The sequence below is a fragment of the Vipera ursinii genome (assembly GCF_947247035.1).
Source record: "Vipera ursinii genome assembly, chromosome: 6".
NCBI classification, from domain to species: Eukaryota; Metazoa; Chordata; class Lepidosauria; order Squamata; family Viperidae; genus Vipera; species Vipera ursinii.
In genome coordinates this window covers 1,581,738-1,602,000 of record NC_139515.1, presented here as the reverse complement: position 1 = coordinate 1,602,000, position 20,263 = coordinate 1,581,738, and the positions used below count along the sequence as shown (strand labels likewise).

General features: G+C 45.1%; 1 protein-coding gene across 1 annotated transcript in view; it reads right to left on the bottom strand.

Moving 5' to 3' along the window:
* Positions 1-301: 301 nt before the first annotated feature.
* CCDC91 (coiled-coil domain containing 91) overlaps positions 302-20,263 on the bottom strand; it is a 100,947-nt gene continuing 80,985 nt past the window's right edge. The window contains exon 15 of the mRNA XM_083366533.1: positions 302-2,351. Coding sequence (XP_083222659.1) covers positions 2,187-2,351 — 165 coding nt within the window. The 3' untranslated portion in view covers positions 302-2,186. The remainder of the gene's footprint in view (positions 2,352-20,263) is intronic.

Here is a 20,263-nt window from a genome sequence, read left to right as displayed (position 1 = left end):
CTGAGTCCTTCGGGAGAAGGGCGGTATAAAAATATAATAAATAAATAAATAAATAAATTTTCTTTTCAACTCTTCCTGTTACCAAACCCATTTCACAGAAAACCCAGCATAGACCTGAAATAAAGTCCTGAACTGCTCTTTACTGAACAACCTCAACCCAAATATGTTGATATTAGAAGCACTGTGAAATTCTATGGCACCATCAAGGTAAAGAAAGGATCCTGCACAAGACGTTGTGGTTCCATCATCTTATTGCAACTGTTCACTCATTCATGGGAGATTCTTGGGTGGACCTGCAAGACAGGACTCTTTCTGACAGCTGTACGATAGCTCTTGTTCACCCAACGTAGCCTGCTCTAGCACAAAGTGAACTTGGCAGGTGGGAATTCAGAGTGCAGAGAAGAAAACGCGCACACACACACACACACACACACACACAAACACACTTCATACATACCTTCAAAAAGACTCCCTGAAGAAATATACTGAACACGGGATTATTTGGTAAAGAATGATTTTCACAGTAACAAGCATAAAAGCAATAGGTTGGTCAATTATTTCACCCTGTAAATCATTAACATGGAGTGTATTGTGAAAGGCAGGGAAAAAAATTAAAATTTATACCCCAAAGTGAATAATTACATTACTACTATCTCCTCATTACTACACATCTGCAAAAAGCTGTGGAAATTTCAGAGACTGTTCCATTTCTGTAAGTTTGTTGCGTCATTGCCAGGCAAGGGCCAACTTGCTCTCTATGGCTCCGATGCCCTTGGGAGACGCTGTCACTAGAATTTTACCACAACGTGGGCAATTCTTAGCCATGTCTTTTACTGTGTGGAACAGCCCAAATTAAGAATGTATACTGGAGTGTGCCCAAAAGTCACCCCAATCGTTAAATTTCTCCCCAGAATAAAAAGCTTAAAACAGGGGTCCTCGACCTTGGCAACTTTAAGACTTGTGGACTTCAACTCCCAGAATTCCTCAGCCAGTCTTAAAGTTGCCAAGGTTGAGGACCCCTGGCTTAAAACATTCAACATCTTCTCCAAACCCCCTACACCAATCACCATGTCATTAGAAATCAGAAAAAGTTTCATGGAACTGATTTTATAATCTAAGGCAGGGGTCCCCAACCTATGGGCCACGTGGCTTACTGGCCACGGGTTGCGGACCCGTTTGTGCATGCGCGTGGGGCTAGCGGCAGCAGCTGGCACGTGCCCAAATGGGGCCGCTAGCACCGTGTGGGTCCATGTGGCCCTCTTTTTGCGCACGCAAATTTCCCAGCTGGTCCCTCTCCCTCCAGGCTGCCAACATGAAAAGGTTGGTGACCTCTGATCTAAGGGACACTATTGTCCTTACAGACCATACCGTACTTTAGAGCAGGCTTTACTTTCAGATACGTGGACTTCAACTCCCAGAATTCCGCAGACAGCATGGGTTCTGGGAGTGAATGAATTCTGGGCATAAATTCTGGGAGTTGAAGTCCACACACCTTCAAGTTCCCAAGGTTTAGAGACCTTGCTTTACAGCTACTAAACAATTTCCCAAACCTGTTGCTGCTTTCAAATTATTGTTATTTCCTTGCATGAGTTAGGGTGATAACCTTAACTTAATGTTTGTAAGAACAAGAGAACTAATAATTGAGCATATCCGGGTTTCCCGGCTTGGAGGGACTCTTAAGACGAATTATGAAACTGAAAAGCCGTGTGTTTTGTTTTGTTTTTCACGAAAAGACACAAACACGGAGAATGCAACAGGCCATTTTTGGAACAGATGCAAATACGTAATAAGGCGTCTCAATTCCAGTTGTTATTCAAACGTCTTCAATTAGCGTTTTCAATTTGGATGAGAGCTGATGCTCTCCTTTTATTCCTGGCATTAACAATTATTTTATTCCACTTGATCAATGCCAGTTAAGTAGGACATCCATGATAAAAGCAATGCGGCCTTCCGTGCAACATTATATAACCCTAAGCTTTAGGTTTGTAAATGACAAATGTACCTACTCTGTTGCTGGGAATAAGTTGTTTTACTGAGATTTGCCAATGACGGCATTTCTTGTTAAAATGATGTGGGAGCTGTTGACAAGATTTCACACAACCATTAGGTTTACAAGGACTGCAGTACGATTCTGAACATCTAATCAAAACAGAAAAGTGATCGGCTGATTGATCCTAGCTCTCCATCTACTCTCCCGGGTCTTTGAGAGAATTGATCGAGGTTATGGATTTTTTTTCTGCTGTCTCTGCAACTGTGACTTCTTCTTGCAGCAAACAGCTCAGCTGCTTCTGAGCACAAGAGAGGAACAATTCCAGGCTGGAAAGGCTTCGCTGACGGATCACTTGATCCAGCTGTCAGGAGAGAGAAAAAAGCAAACATGAAGCAAAATGCAAGGAATTCCAAAGGAAGAAAAAAACAACGCTCTTCTTTATTTAAACTCATAACATGTGAACGCACAAGGAGTTGGGTAATGCGCAAGGTCTAATGTAACGTATCATAATTGGCTTAATTGCGTCTGGTTCCAAACATTGAAAGCTAAACCAAACCCGAGGCTGCTATATCCAGCAGCTTTGTTATTGCAAAAGAGAGACTTCAAATCATCTCTAGATCCACCTCAGCAACTTTAAGATGTGTGGACTTTTAACACCCAGGGTTCCCTATTCCCCATCACCAAAATTTGGCACGTTGCATGATGGCGAGTTTCAAGTTTCTCGGGGAGAACTGCAAGGTAGTTAAATGAAAATATTGTGGAAAATGTCTTTTTCCTTCTCTTTCTCTCTCTCTCTTTTTTTAAATCATCTTTTTTGCTACTGTATTCCCACAACTGAGGGATCTCAGAACTCATAAACCAGTTTCTTAGGGATTCTCAAACAATTTCAAAGATTCTAGAAGGTCTTTAACCTTTGGTTTCATTCATAATTATACATAATAGAAAAACACATAATGACAATCTTTGAACAAACCCCCCGCCCCACCAGCCAAGTTGTTTGGAACACAGTCAAGAGTCTTTCATTAACATTTTGGATTCAACTGTTTGCTTCAAACCCTTTAATCTGGTTTTGCTGGAATATATAAAGATATTGGGCTGACACCATCCATAGGAACCTAATACAGAAGTTTCCAGCTTTGATTCTAAGTAAGTAGATAATAACAACAACAACAACATTATTATTATTATTATTATTATTATTATTATTATTATTATTATTATTATTATTATTATTTTATTTAATTTCTATACCGCCCTTCTCCCGAAGGACTCAGGGCGGTGTACAGGGCAATACAATAAAATACAATATAAAATTTTTTAAAAAATATTAAATATTACAGCCCAAATCCAATAAATTAGTACAATAATATTTAAAATACCCCTAAACCCATCAGACCAGGCCGGCTTGTTCAAATAAATATGTTTTTAGGTCACGTCGGAAGGAGCGAAGGTCGGGAGCCGTCCGAAGCTCCACCGGTAAACGGTTCCAAAGGTCTGGCGCGCCCACAGAGAAGGCCCTCCCCCTGGGGCCGCCAGTCGACAATCTTTGACTGACGGCACCGAGGAGGCCCTCTCTGTGGGAGCACACTGGGCGGAGGGAAGTCGATGCCGGCAGCAGGTGCTCCTGTAAGTAACCCGGACCCATGCCATTTAGGGCTTTATAGGTCGTAACCAGCACCTTGAATCTCACCCGGAGGGCAACCGGAAGCCAATGCAGCTCACGGAGTAGAGGTGTTACATGGGAGTATCGGGAAGCCCCCACCACCACTCGCGCGGCTGCATTCTGCACCAGCTGGAGCCTCCGAGTAGTCCTCAAGGGCAGCCCCATGTAGAGAGCATTGCAGTAGTCCAAACGGGAGGTCACAAGTGCATGAGTGACTGTGCGCAAGGCATCCCGGTCTAGATAGGGCCGCAACTGACGCACCAGGCGAACCTGGGCGAAGGCCCCCCTAGTCACAGCTCCTATATGATCATCCAAGGAGAGCTGTGAATCTAGGAGGACACCCAAGTTGCGAGCCCACCGTTGCCTACAGCAGGCTAAATGTAACAGTGCATGAGTGACTGTGCGCAAGGCATCCTGGTCCAGATAATGATGATGATGATGATGATGATGATAATAATAATAATAATAATAATAATAATAATAATAATAATAATAATAATAATAATAATAAAGTTGGAAGGGACCTTGGAGGTCATCTAGTCCAACCCTCTGCTCAGGCAGGAAACCGTACACCATTTCAGACAAATGGCTGTCCGGTCTCTTCTTAAAAACCTCCAGTGTTGGAGCATTCACAACTTCTGGAGGCAGGTTGTTCCACTGGTTAGTTGTTCTAACTGTCAGGAAGCTTCTCCTTAGTTCTAGGTTGCTTCTCTCCTTGATGAGTTTCCATCCATTGCTTCTTGTCCTGCCTTCGGGCGCTTTGGAGAATAGCTTGACTCCCTCTTCTTTGGGGCAGGCCCTGAGATACTGGAAGACTGCTATCATGTCACCCCTCACCCTTCTCTTCATTAAACCAGACATCCCCAATTCCAGCAACCGTTCCTTGTAAGATAACTTGTAAGGTAATGAAAGAACTCAGAAGTAAACCATATATTGTTCTTGATCCTTTGGGCCTGACACTCTGGTGAAAAAGCAATAACTTTTTGCAAGGCAGGAGAGTAGTTCTCCTCCTAGCCCCCCCCAAAGGTGGATTATTCCATGGGGGGCGGGGGAGACAGAATGATTGACAACATACAGGCACAACACACAGAATCACTTTTCTTTTCAAAGTAAAAACAAAGAAATGTTTTTGCTCAATACATGGGTTTATTTTGCTGTACAAAAAGCATCAGATCAAATTGATTTTCAAGGAAATGCCTCATCACGTTTCTTTTTTGCTTTTTTCCAAAAAGTGGTTTCTTAAAATGTGTTATGCTGTTTAAGACTGAAATAAAAGATGCTCTTAAAACTGTTTGAAATGCCAGCGTTTTATTGCAGTTAATTGGAACGCTGTACGCTTGCACAATTTAGTAGTTATTTCATTTTTTGCTCCTTTAAATAGGGGAGTGCTCTTGCAAATAGCCTCCCGCACGGCAGCCATTTTCTCTTGGTGCCTGAGATGGAATCTCCAGCTAGAATGGGGGAAGGTGTGAAGGAGGGGGGGGGGTTTGAGCTTAAGATTTGATGTTATCAAAATGGCTAGCTTATATTGGGCTAACCAGATTATTCCACCTTTAACGATGGGGAGTGAGGTGTTACCCCCCGTTGATAGGGCTTGCAACTTGGGCGTCCTCCTGGATTCACGGCTCAATTTTGAAGATCATATAGGAGCCGTGACCAGGTTCACCTGGTGCGCCAGTTGCGGCCCTATCTGGACCGAGATGCTCTACGCACAGTCACTCATGCGCTCGTGACCTCCCGTCTAGACTACTGCAACGCTCTCTACATGGGGCTGCCCTTGAGGACCACTCGGAGGCTTCAGCTGGTGCAGAATGCGACCGCGCGAGTTGTGATGGGGGTTTCCCGATACTCCCATGTAACACCTCTACTCCGCGAGCTGCATTGGCTTCCGGTTGCCCTCCGGGTGAGATTCAAGGTGCTGGTGATGACCTATAAAGCACTGAATGGCTTGGGTCTGGGATATCTGAGGGAACACCTGCTGCCGGCATCAAGCTCCCTTCGTCCAGTGCACTCCCACAGGGAGGGTCTTCTCAGGGTGCTGCCGATAAAAGACTGTCGGCGGATAACACCCAGGGGAAGGGCCTTCTCTGTGGGTGCGTCTGCCCTCTGGAACCAGCTGCCCGTAGAGCTTAGGACTGCCCCCGACCTTCGCACATTTCGCCGGGACCTGAAGACCTGGCTCTTTGAGCTCTCCGGCCCAGGCTGAGAATTTTTAACTGGGGTTTTTAATTTTAGGGATGATTTAATCTTTTTTTAATTTGTTTTTAACTTTTTTACTGGTTGTTTTAAATGCCCTGTAAACCGCCCTGAGTCCTTCGGGAAAGGGCGGTATATAAATTTAATAAAATAAATAAAATAAAATAAATATTATTTTTGTCAGAGTATGCAGTCTTATTACGCTGAGATAACCCAGAGATAAACACAGTAAACAGTGGTCTATATTAAATGGTGGTTTATCTTACACTATCTACAATATCATACACCAGGAACAATATACATGCACGTGTTAATCCAGCAGGATCCAACACACAGCAGTTACAACAGGAAACAAAAGAGAGAGAACACAGTAGCAGGGCCTTCCTTTTATACAAAGGCTCTTAAGGAGAAACAGACCCAGCTGGCTCTTAAAGGGACACAGACCCTGCTGAGTCATTCCCATCATTACATCATACATCGCACATTACATAAGCTGGTTAGATATTAAATCATTACCTTGACAATTTTGTAAAAGGTCTGACGTTGATACTTTCCTTTGCTGCACCAAAGGAAGTTGGAAGTCAATGCCTTTTTTTCCCTCTTCCCTACCTCGCTTCTCTATTCCCTTTTCCCTTCCCCATGTTTACCGCTATTTGCTTTTGTAGTTTCTTTGTATCGTATACTATAAGCTAATAAAACTTTATACATACACGAACACACACAACGAGAGAATGCAGTCAGTCTGGTGAGATTCTTGTAAATAGGCATGCAGCAATAAAGAAATAACCTTGAGCAGCTCATGGTCACATTCCGGCTCCTTGTATTTGATAGTGCCCCTGCCATTTCCTCATAACCATAAACATGCCCTCATGTGATATTTTTCAAACATTCTCCTCCAGGAAGTCCTGCCATCACAGCTTATCTGCTGAACAACTTGTGCTGATGTTTAAGGGTTAGGACGGAAGATGATAATCCCACAGGATGACATTTGGAGATATTCCCACCAAATACTCTTGTCCTGATCAACTGCAGAGAAGTATTGCAAGGGATTGACTAGAAAGCTTTAAGATTGGTTTGCTTTTCACGAGTAATTATGTCACTGAATAACCTTTCATAATTTGCAATGAACCTTTTGCGGCCCTCCACCAAAATGGTCTGGTTCATTCCTCCGCTTAATAGCAGATCATTCATTCATAGATGAATCTGAAAAATCTGTACAACCAAATGCCTTTCATAGATTAGTTGACGTGCAGAAAGGAGCCATCAAAGTAAATGAACTGTTATGAATTAGCCACATGCCTCAGTGAGAAGGCAACGTCTAGTCTTTTTCCATAGACCTCCATCCATCTGGTTGCGGACTTGGAAATTACAGGTATTTTATTTTTGAAGAAAAAGAAAAAAAATGCCTTTTTACATCTCAGTAGAAAAGATTGGTACAGTATCTGTGCTTTAATCATTCTAGCACCATCTCTAGTGGAGGAAGAATTTGTAGCTGGATTTATGTATCTTTTATATACAGCAACAGCGAAGGGAAATAAATAATAGGCATTCGCTTCATTGCAGACACAACTTCATTCAAGAAATATTCAAGGCAATTATCTGCAGTTTGCATAGGGGGCATTGCTTTTTTCAATTATTTTATGTACCTTTGAGTAATCTAGTAGGATTGTCAATGGCCATGTAGGAAGGAACCTGTGGGACTGGAAGGAATGGAGCAGGGGTAGAAACTTGATGAGCACCATGAAGCATCTTTAGGATGAAGAACCTATTGTCAAGCTCGAAGTGTTGTGCATTATTGCTTCTCAGCCTGCCAACACACTAGAGGGGAGGGGGTAATGGAATGCAGGCTCCAGACAACAAGAAGGCAGCCCGTGTGAACCAAGGACGTTTCAGCAGATGTTTGCAAACACACAGAGACACTTTCTCATAACAGTAGCTTGACTCTCGATTGGACCACATGACCTGCACTAATAGGGGCAGGGAAAATTCTATATTTTAACTATATATATAGCCAGTGCTACTTTTGTTTCATTCGTGCCAAAATAAAGTTTTGCATTAAGCGATCGGATCGTCTCAATGGTGCTTGCTCGGTAGGCCTGTCGGTTAGGTTTGTTTGGAGTTATTTGTAAAGATAATAAAGGTTGGATACAAATCAATAAACAAACAGTGTGAAACCATCTCCAGCAGCCACCACCAAATCAGCAGGGAAGCAACATTATATTAATAAAGCAACCATCGAGGTGAAAGACCCCTCCCCATCAAGCCTGGCAAGGTGTCAGCTCCCAAAATCGTGAAGGGCACATTGTGATTCTAATGCAGATTTCTTTATCATTCCTGACCTATAGACAGAATCTTGTCAAACTAAAGCTAACTACCAGCCACATAAAGCATGTAGGAACCAGTGCTTTTTTTGTAAAAGAAAAAGGTGCCGGAACTCACACATGTCATACAATCCGCCTTGCCTACCCTACAAGGTTCCATCCAAAAAAGGTGCCGGAACTCCGTTCTGAGCGTTCTATGAGGAAAAAAGCCCTGGTGGGAACTATTTATTTATTTATAGTTACATTTATATACCGCCCTATTCCCTGAGGACTCAGGGCGGTTTACAGGGAATTAAAAATCCACCATACAAAAGTTAAAAAACCAATTAAAAATATTAAATTACCCTGTATACATTAAAACCCCCAATTAAAATTTCTCCTCAGCCTGGGCCTGAGAGCTCAAAGAGCCAGGTCTTCAGGCCCCGGCGGAATGATCGGAGGTCGGGGGCAGTCCTCAGCTCCACCGGCAGCTGGTTCCAGAGGGCAGGCACTCCCACCGAGAAGGCCCTATCCCTGGGTGTCACCCGCTGGCAATCTCTCACCGGCGGCACCCTGAGCAGACCCTCCCTGTGGGAGCGCACTGGGCGAAGGGCGTTTGATGCCGGCAGCAGGTGTTCCCTCAAATAGCCCGGACCCAGGCCATGTAGGGCTTTATAGGTAATAACCAGCACCTTGAATTTCACCCGGAGGGCAACCGGAAGCCAATGCAGCTCGCGGAGTAGAGGTGTTACATGGGAGTATCGGGAGACCCCCATTACAACTCGCGCGGCCGCATTCTGCACCAGTTGAAGCCTCCGAGTGGTCTTCAAGGGCAGCCCCATGTAGAGAGCGTTACAGTAGTCCAAACGGGAGGTCACAAGCGCATGAGTAACTGTGCGTAGGGCGTCTCGGTCCAGATAGGGACGCAACTGGCGCACCAGGCGAACCTGTGCAAAAGCCCCCCTGGTCACGGCTCCTATGTGGTCTTCAAAATTGAGCCGTGAATCCAGGAGGACGCCCAGATTGCGAGCCCTATCAACGGGGGGTAACACCTCACCCCCCATCGTTAGAGGTGGAATAACTTGGTTAACCCGAGATGCCGATATGCACAGCCACTCAGTCTTGGCGGGATTGAGACGAAGCCTGTTTCTCCCCATCCAGACCTGAACCGCCTCCAGGCACCGGGACATCACGGAGAGGGCATCGCTGGGTTGGTTCGGGGTGGAAAGAAAAAGTTGGGTATCATCAGCGTACTGGTGATACCCCACACCGAAACCACGAATGATCTCGCCCAGCGGCTTCATATAGATGTTGAACAGGAGAGGCGAGAGGACCGACCCCTGAGGAACTCCACAAATGAGAGACCTCGGGGTGGATCTCTGCCCTCCTGTCAACACCGACTGCGAGCGGCCCTGGAGGTAGGAGGAGAACCACCATAAAACGGTGCCTCCCACTCCCAACCCCCTGAGACGCCGCAGCAGGATACCATGGTCGATGGTATCGAAAGCCGCTGAGAGATCTAATAGGACCAGGACAGAGGAGCAACCCCTGTCCCTAGCCCTCCAGAGATCATTCACCAGCGCGACCAATGCCGTCTCCGTGCTGTATCCGGGCCTGAAGCCCGATTGGTACGGGTCCAGATAATCAGTTTCCTCCAGGAACAGAGGGAGCTGATGCGCCACCACACTCTCAACAACCTTCGCCAGAAAGCGAAGGTTGGAGACTGGACGATAGTTGTTTAAAACAGCCGGGTCCAAAGCAGGCTTCTTGAGAAGGGGCCTCACCACCGCCTCCTTCAAGGCGGCAGGGAAGACACCCTTCTTCAAAGAAGCAGTTATTACTGCATGGAACCAGCCTCGTGTTCCCTCCCGAGCCGCATAAGCTAGCCAGGAGGGGCACGGATCCAACAAACAGGTGGTGGTGCTCAGTCTCCCCATGATCCTGTCCACATCATCAGGGGAAACAGGGTCGAACTCAGTCCAGATAACGTGCTCAAGACCGCCTGATTCCTCCACGTCAGACTCTGCCCAGTCAGAGTCCAGGCCGGTCCGGATCCTGGATACATAGTGGAAAGGGGAAGCTTGAGAGTTCACCAGGTTAATACTGCATGGAACAAAACTGTGGCTGAATCTGGATGTTCTGCTACGGATACCACGAGGCCCCCCTTCCTCCCAGGAGGTAACAAGGCAAACAGGTGGTGAAGAGCATGTGTCGTGTCCCAGACAACCTTGCGGACCCTGCTCAGGCAACGCTTCTGTGCCACATCCTGGATGGGAGCGAGGGAAGTGCCAATGATCTTTTCTGCCGTCCTCACCACTCTCTGCACCGCCTTCCTGTCCGAAGCAGGGATGCTTCTAAACCAGACTGCGATCCTGTATGACAGGATGCTCTCGATCGTCCCTCTGTAGAAAGTGGTCAGGACAGGGGAAGGAAGATGTGCTTTTCTCATGCGGCGCAGAAAATGCAGGCACTGCTGCGCCCACTTCACTAGGGTCTCGTTGTTGAGCCTACTCGTTAGCTGCACACCCCGAATTTGATGCTGCCAACCACCTCCACATGGGGATCATTAATGCACAGATGGTATGTGACAGTGCCTGCCTTTTCTAAAATCAACAATGATCTCTTTGGTTTTTCCAACGTTTAAAACGAGGCTGTTTTTCTTACACCAGTTCACCAAACCCTCAACTTCCTTGTGGTAAACACCCTCATTGTCATCTTGAATAAGGCCCACTGCTGTTTAAGAGCGTGCCCGAGAATGTTTTTGCCAAAATGTTAAGGTCTTTCAGGTATGTGGCTGCCTTTAAATCCATGTTCTATGCAGAATCAGCTGATGGATTTAGCCCAGCTCATACTGTATCCAGAGAACCGTCCAAAATAATCTAAAAGCAGAATGAGATGGGTCTCTGGGTTTTTTTTAGCCGAAGAAAGCCAAGAAGTGGGGCATTTTGGGTTTTGGCCATCTAATGGTGCTTTGGGCGATGCTCCAAAAAGAATTAAAAAGGGAATATTAGAAGCAAAATGCCTTTGGTTGCAACCATCATCTTGAATTCAGGGAGATTTGCTGGGTTTTCAGCACCCAGAAGAAATTAAGGGGAGAAAATCCAAAGGAATAATTCAGGGATATTTATTAACCAAATAACACTGTTTTATTCCCAGTGTTATTTTTCTACAGCTGTGAAGAGTGACAGCTTTATTTTGATATTTAAAAAAAAAAATCTGGATGGAGTTTCAGGTGGTTCTCCAAATCATTATAATAATGCGATAAGTCTCCAATTACACGATGGACAAATGGAAAATTATTTCTCAAAATGTATTTTCCTAGGCAGCCTCACTCCAGCTATTAACCTACATTAAATTAACAAACCCACTTAAAAATCTGCTAGATTTCAGAAACGGTTCGATTCCCTTTTTTTTTTCCCCCCCGCCCGTTGCTTAATATAATATTTCTGACACGTTTCTTTATGCTGACTGGCAAATGTTCCCAGTTAATTCCTTTTTTTTTTACCCTCCAGCAACATTTTGCTATGGCTCCCTTTGGCATCGAAGTTTAGCAGTTCTTTCTTTCCCTAACCATGGCTTCAATCAGGCTGGATCTCTCGCACCAATAATGAGAGCAGAAGCCCTAAGAATAATAGAAGAAGAAAGCCAATAATCTCAGAAGTTCCACAAGAAGAGGGTGAACTGGTTCAGGGTTCAGAGATGAAGCCCCAAACGATAAGCGGATGAGCAGAAAGTGCAGTGGGTTTTTTTTGTTTGTTTGTTGTTGTTGTTTTACCGCAACCTTCCCGAGAGTGTCGGGGTGTCAACGCTAATGCTGCTACAATGCAGGAAGGAAAATTGCTAAGGCAGCGTTATATTTAGAAAACCCAGGTCTTCTGACAAGCTTAGCAGCAAAACCTTTAAAATTCAAGGGGCCCTTTTGTAAGGGCCGGGATTGTGTGAGTGCAGCTTTGATGGCAGACTGCTTTTTTTAAAGAGTTTGCCAGTTCACAACGTACACAACGCCTGTCTGCAACTCTTTCCCCCCAGATGTGGACTGACTTGGGAGCCCTCCGCGACCCTCGGAGTTCCTACTTGGATTTTTATGGGTGAATTTAAGGAGAGGCGCTGAGCATCCATGCGCGCATGTGCCAAAGGAGAGGGCAGCCCTATCGATGAATCATCGTGTGATGTACGTCAAACAGGGAGGGGGCTTCACTTACACTTCATTTCCCTCCCTATTCCTTCCCTCCCTCCCTCCCTCCCTCCTTCCTTCCTTCCTTCCTTCCTTCCTTCCTTCCTTCCTTCCTTCCTTCCTTCCCACTTATCAATGACACTTGTATACCGCTTGACAGTGCTTTACAGCCCTCTCTAAGTGGTTTACAGAGTCAGCATATTGAGCACCCCCAACAATTAGGTTCCTCATTTTACCCACCTCAGAAGGATGGAAGGCTGAGGCATGAAACACAAGAAGGGAAATTACCGTGATCATCCGAAAAACATTTCATGCTATTTTTTTTAAAAAATGGACAACTTTATTCCTGGGGTCGATGCCCACATTTTTGACCTATTTCCTCACTCAAGTCAGCTGTCCTTAAAGGAAGGACGTGGATTACTCATGAAAAGGACCAGCCCATTCCAAGCGGCTTGAGGTTGATGAAAGCTTGATGGATGGAGATGCAGCTAGGGAATGGTAGGGATAGTGACCATCTGGGGCTGGCATTCATTGCTAGACACTGGATGTCTCTGGACCCTCAGAAGGAATGGCCACTGCTGGGCGTGCCTCTTCCCTGTAGGGGCCAAGCTCAACCTTTGAGATACATCCCTGTTTTTTTGGTTAGAGCTATTATTATCTGGCTCTATCTATCTATCTATCTATCTATCTATCTATCTATCTATCTATCTATCTATCTATCTATGCTATTGCTCTCTCTCTCTCTCTCTCTATCTATCTATCTATTTATGCTATTGTTATCTATATATCTATCATCTATCTATCTATTTAGGCTATTGTTATCTATGTATCTATCATCTATCTATCTATCTATCTATCTATCTATCTATCTATCATCTATCTCTAATCTCTATGCTATTATCTATCTATCTATCTATGCTATTGCTATCTATCTATCTATGTTATTGCTATAATCTATCTATCTATCTGCTATTGCTATATCATCTATCTATCATCTATCATCTATCTACATCCATCATCAATCTATCTATATCTATTACTCTCTCTCTCTCTCTCTCTCTCTCTCTCTCTCAGCTCAGAGAACACCAAACACTCTACAAATGTACCCATTATGAAATTTTCAAAACTGTCCCATTAAAAAACTTTAAGGGTGGTGCAAATTGGCTTGAAATAGACAGCCCTGGAATCTAAGTTTGGATCTGTGTGGAAGCGGCTGTTTTGTTTTCTTACCCGTGATTTGTGGCCTAGTATGCTGCAGGCAACTGTTACATTTAGCCTGCTGTAGGCAACGGTGGGCTCGCAACTTGGGTGTCCTCCTAGATTCACAGCTCTCCTTGGATGATCATATAGGAGCTGTGACTAGGGGGGCCTTCGCCCAGGTTCGCCTGGTGCGTCAGTTGCGGCCCTATCTAGACCGGGATGCCTTGCGCACAGTCACTCATGCACTTGTGACCTCCCGTTTGGACTACTGCAATGCTCTCTACATGGGGCTGCCCTTGAGGACTACTCGGAGGCTCCAGCTGGTGCAGAATGCAGCCGCGCGAGTGGTGGCGGGGGCTTCCCGATACTCCCATGTAACACCTCTACTCCGTGAGCTGCATTGGCTTCCAGTTGTCCTCCGGGTAAGATTCAAGGTGCTGGTGATGACCTATAAAGCCCTACATGGCCTGGGTCCGGGTTACTTACAGGAGCACCTGCTGCCGGCATCAACTTCCCTTCGTCCAGTGCGCTCCCACAGAGAGGGCCTCCTCAGGGTGCCGTCGGTCAAAGAGTGTCGACTGGTGGCCCCCAGGGGGAGGACGTTCTCTGTGGGCGCGCCAGACCTGTGGAACCGTTTACCAGTGGAGCTCCGGACGGCTCCCGACCTTCGCTCCTTCCGACGTGACCTAAAAACATATTTATTTGAACAAGCTGGCCTGGTCTGATGGGTTTAGGGGTATTTTAAATATTATTGTACTAATTTATTGGATTTGGGCTGCAGTATTTAATTTTTTAAAAAACTTTTTTATATTGTATTTTTATTGTATTGCCCTGTACACCGCCCTGAGTCCTTCGGGAGAAGGGTGGTATAAAAATTAAATAAATAAATAAATAAATAAATAAATAAATAAATAAATAAATAAATAAATAAATAAATAAATAAATAAAATAAATTTGATAAACCAGAGTTTAGCAAAAGCCCTGCTGAGGACCTTTTGAATCCAGGTGGAGGCTTGTGATCATGGTTGACATCTACTGCTCCCGAGTGCCTGGTGGTGGACCATCTTTCTGCCCCCAGGGGAGGAAAAAAACCACCTCCAGGCTTTCAAAATAATCTGTGCTGGGCAGGGAGGCAACCAAGAATGTGAAGTGGCCAACGCTTCTTCTGAAATACAAGAAGGTGGCAGAGGGTTAAGGAGAAACGTTTTGAAGCACAGGCCAGGACTTCAGTCAAGCCAAAGCATACAAGTCAGAGAGCCAAAAGGCATAAACAAAAGCAAAGTCAGGTACAAACCAAGTCAGAGTCCACAAAACTGGTCCAAAGAGTTTTCGGCAGCTAATTGTGGAAGTATAATGTATGGAGGCTTATTTCCAGCCGTGGCTTATTTCCAGATGGTAAGTTATACAACCCAGAGGCCAAGCCCCATTCAAAGTCAACTGCCCTGCATTTTTTCCTTGGCTCAAAAGTCTGGTCTACTCCAAAGCAAAGCGAATTCAGATCAGAATAGAGCTGGAAGGGACCTTGGAGGTCTTCTAGTCCAGCCCCCTGCTCAAGCAGGAGTCCCTGTACCATTCCAGACATGTGGCTGTCCCGTCTCTTCTTAAAAACCTCAGGGATGAAGCGCCCACAACGTCTGAAGGCAAGCTGTTCCACCCTGCTCTCCTTTCAAGTCTTTGGAGTCTTGACCTGACCTTACCAGCACTCCTATAGGTCCTATTTTCCACCCTGTCAGAAGCTTCAAGGTCTTGAGAAGTTCTGCTCCATAGGGACAAGGAGGGGAATCATGTGACAGCAGCTGTCAGGCCTCCCATTGGATTGCTTCAGTCCTGCTTTGGTTTGATGGCATCCTGCTATAAAAGGGGGTAGGGAGGAATAAGAGGATATAGGGAGGGGGGAACGACAGGACGAGTGTCCCAAAAATGCTTTTTTTCATGATCCTTTTGGGACAACCATGACCTGGATGACTGAGAATCTCCATAGACCGGATGAAAGGAACTGGAGGTGCCAGCCTGGAAGATACAGGGAGCCAAGCATGAGAATGAAATACGAACACCCACCAAAGAGGTGCCAAACTTTAGGACTTGTTACCGAAACACCTCGATTGAGCCCCATTGGACATTTACGAAAGGACCAAGGGGGGACGGTCCAGGACAAGCAATGGGCTTATGCAGGAACATTCAGATCTGGCTTTGCCACGTTGTAATCACTTGGCTTCAGTAAAAGCTATACTTTTCACTACCAATGGAGTCGAGGGCTTTTTTCTTTCCTGAATATCCAAGCTGGGACAGAAGATTATTATGTTATTAGGAAAATTCTTTTATTAGCGAAAACACCAGGCAGGTCTGAAGCATTGGTCAGACCCAGTTCAAGCCATCTCTGTGTTAAGAGTGTTCTCAGCTAACGCTACTAGTTTTGACAGCTTTCTGTAAAAGTCCCTACCATCAGGTATAGGAGTATGGCCAGCCGTACCAACGGGCTGAAGAACAGCTTTTATCCATGGGCTGTCAGCCTCTTGAACGGCAAATCATTTTATAATTTTATGTATGATTGACTTGCGAGGACGGTGTGTTGTGCAATTAGCTCACTTGGTGTAATAAGATGGAGGGTGTCAGAATCCATTTATATCACATTCATAAATGTATGTTTAAAACATTATCCCCCCCATACAGATTCTGCCATCTCCTGAAGAAGGAGGAGCATATGTGGATTCAGCCTGCCTTAGGTTATTTCAAAGACCAAGGTAAAACTTTTGAACTGGGGGGATCAAAAGGGAGGGGGAGAGGAAGAAGCTAATAACCATAAAGATTCGAAGTTCCTTTTTTTCCCACGAAAGGGTTGACAGGAAGTAGAAGGATGGGGGCTGACCAAATGGGTTTGAGGGAAGGGGGGTTGAACCGGGAACTCTTTATAAAATTTCAATTTGTAAAACAATACTAAGTCCTGTCTTGTATTCCCACAACCAAGCATGTCCTAGTAAAGATTCCTTTTGGACTAGAACTGACTCCAAGAGGTTTTGTCTTCCTAAGACGTGGTTTGGGGTGGGTCCTGACAGAGGGTTTGTGTCTCTGTGAGTTGGGGGTGGGGGCACGAAGGAAGGCTCAGCCAGCTGCCTGCAATTAGTGCAGGTTCGCATCCCACCAGGCTCAAGGTTGACTCAGCCTTCCATCCTTCCCAGGTAGGTAAAATGAGGACCCAGATTGTTGGGGGCAATTAAGCTGACTTTGTAATAATGCCGCTTGGGGTGTGTGTGAAAGCCCTAACAAGCAGGCATATACATAGAATGAAGGCTACTGCTAAGCTTGTAAGCCGCCCTGAGTCTTCGGAGAAGGGCGGGATATAAATGGAATTAAAATAGAAAAAATAAAAAATAAATCTCAGTGTATGTATACTGTACATGGTTGTACTTTGACAATAAAGGTTCATTCATTCAAGAATCTAACATTGTAACATCAGATTTGTAGGAAGTACGGAATATGGATGGTATGCATGCATTTATTCTCTGCAAAAATGTCTGATTCCCTGGATTGCAGATCTTATCAGCCACAAAAATACGGGGATGGTTTGTTTGTTTAATTGGTCATTTATTAAGTGCTCCACTTTGAGACAGGGGGTCAACGAAGCCAGGATTAGATGCATACGCTTTGAGGAATGGTAGACAAGGACTATGTTTGCGCCCCAGGACCCGGTTATCCATACGGCCCGCCAAGTGACCTCTGTGCGATTTGCAATTATGTGATCATAATAGTCCTGACATTGTTGTGGCTTCCAAAAATCCCCCCCGTATGCTTTGAAGCCCTTCTGGTGAATCTCTGCACAGCCCTTGAAGTCACAAGCTACTTTTCTATGGAACTGAGTTGATTATCTTCAACGGAATCCACTTCATCCTATTTCTCCAAAACAACCCCTTCATCAACAATCCTTTCAAAGCTTTTCACAGAGCATTTCCTCAAATCACGACATATTTTCATAGAACGTTCCCAATATATACTTTAGCAATCAAAGCAGGTCACGCATTTCAAAGTAAAAAAAAATATGTCAAGTTTACCACCTTAATTAGGTTCCCCGCTGGCTTCTGGTTTTCCTCTGGACTAGGTTCAAAAATCTGGTTTTGACTTCCACGGCCTTAAATAGCTTGGGACCAGACTAGGCAAATCACAGGGTTGTGTGTGTGTGTGATTTAACATTGGCAACCCAGAGGAGGATTCCCCCGGCTTTCAGACTCGTGTAGAAGGAGGCCTTGGAGATTTTGGAGACCTCTGGTTTAAACACCCGGAGGATGGGGTTTCTAAAGAGCGTATATTCTAGGTTCTAACAGCTGGTGTATTTTATTGTACCTTACACACTTTGATTTAGTTGTCAAGGGTGGTAAGGTAAAGGTAAAGGTTCCCCCCGCACACACGTGCTAGTCGTCTCCGACTCTAGGGGCCGGTGCTCATCTCCGTTTCAAAGCCGAAGAGCCAGCGCTTGTCCGAGGACGTCTCCGTGGTCATGTGGCCGGCATGACTAGACGCCAAAGGCGCACGGAACACTGTTACCTTCCCACCGGAGTGGTCCCTATTTTTCTACTTGCATTTTTACGTGCTTTCGAACTGCTAGGTTGGCAGAAGCTGGGACGAGTAACAGGTGCTCACTCTGCTACACGGCACTTGGGATTCAACCCGCCAAACTGCCAACCTTCTGATCGACAAGCTCAGCATCCTAATCCACTGAGCCACCGCGTCCCTAACAGCTGGTGTATTTTATTGTACCTTATACACTTTGATTTAGTTGTCAAGGGTGGTAGGAGTCATTTATTAGCTAAATATCAAGAACTATGCTGGATGCTGCCATAGACGGGATCTTTGCCTCAAATGTAAAACTCAATGCCCTTGCAACCTCTACTTTTAGACTACTATGACACATTCAACACGGAGCTGGCCCTGAAAAGCATTTGGAAAATTCAAGTGATGTAGAATGTGGCTGGGTTGGTAGCAATAGTATTTAGGCTTACATACTGCCCAATAGTCATGCCGGCCACATGACCACGGAGACGTCCTCGGACAAGCGCTGGCTCTTCGGCTTTGAAACGGAGATGAGCACCGGCCCCTAGAGTCGGAAACGACTAGCACACATGTGCGGGGGAACCTTTACCTTTTACCTTTTTTACTGCCCAATAGTGCTTCACAGCCCTCTCTAAGCAGTTTACAGAGTCACCCTATATGGCCCCCCAACAATCTGGGTCCTCATTTTACTGACCCTGGAAGGATGGACGGCTGAGTCAACCTTGAGCCAGTCAGGATTGAACTCTTGGCTGTGGGCAGAGTCAGCCTGCAATACTGCATTCTAACCACTGCACTACCAAGCCCACTTAGCAATAGCATTTAGACTTATGTACCGCTTCACAGTGCTTTACAGCCCTCTCTAAGTGGTTTACAGAGCCTATTGCCCCTCCCCAACAATCTGGGTCCTCGTTTTATCTACCTCGGAAGGCTGAGTCAACCTTGAGCCCCGTCAGGATCAAACTCCTGGCAGTGGGCAGAGTCAGCCTGCAATATTGCATTCTAACCATGGCACCACCAGGGTAGGAAATGGTAACCGATATATGGCATACATAACAGCACTTCTGTGTGAGCTGCATCGGTTACCGGTGTCTTTCCAGGTGCAACTCAAGGTGTTGTTGTCACCTTTAGCAGGGTACCTGAAGGATCACATTTTTCCAAAAAAGTCAATACTTGTCCAACCTGATGTACCGCAATGGACAAGCTGCAAATCCTGCCAGCCAAAGAGCGTCAGCCGCAAGGATCAGAAAATGGACTTTTCCTGCAGTGGCCCTTACTCTGGGTAATATTCTTCCCTTGGATATATTTGAACGGCCCCAACCTGGTTAGCCCAACCTGGCTACATTCTGGGATGCATCAAGGGATCCAGTTTCTTAGTTGTCTTGCTAACTGGCCAAGCATCTCGGCTGCTATGTATATTTATTGGGAATGTTTTCATTGTTTTTTTATTGTTTTGAAATGTTTTAATGTTTTAACTGTAATATATACTAAATATATATACTATATTATACTATATATAATATATACTAAATAAAGATGAATATAGTGGAGGAAATGTTCCAAGAGAATCCGCATCCACCATGCATAAAAAATAAGCCATTTTTATATTTCTGCTGTCCATCTAATCCCATTTTTATGCTTTCAAACAAATGCACAAAATCACCAAACTGTTAAAAAAAAGCATTCATTTGAATACTGTACAAGCTCCATTCTTACTCCGCGTACGTTCAAAGTTCTACATCTCCTTCTCTTGGTTGCAAAACAGCTTTCTCTGGACCGAACAACGTTGGCAGCTCTTAATATTCTCAAACTTGGCTATCTTAGAAAGGTCTCACAGAAATATTTTTAGCTGCCTGCCCTATGCCAACAAAAGATGCAGTTAACTCCTGCAATGACCACACAAAAAACATTATTAATAAGATCATTTTAGTTGCTATGAACACGTCGCAAGCAAAACAATGGCCGGAGTTAGAACTTGGGCGAAAGAAATTGGGAGAAGGAAAAATTGGGACTCCTCCTATCCCCAAGAGCTTTGACTGTTCTGCGTCGCAGGGGTGAGAGGTTCCCCCCCTCACTCAATTTTCCATAGGTTGCAGGTGGCTACGGGCAGTGGTGGGATTCACATAGGTGAACAACCGGATTCTCGGTGTGGATGCCGCTTCCGGAAGTCCATTCTGGGCCTGGGCCACAAAAAATTAGCT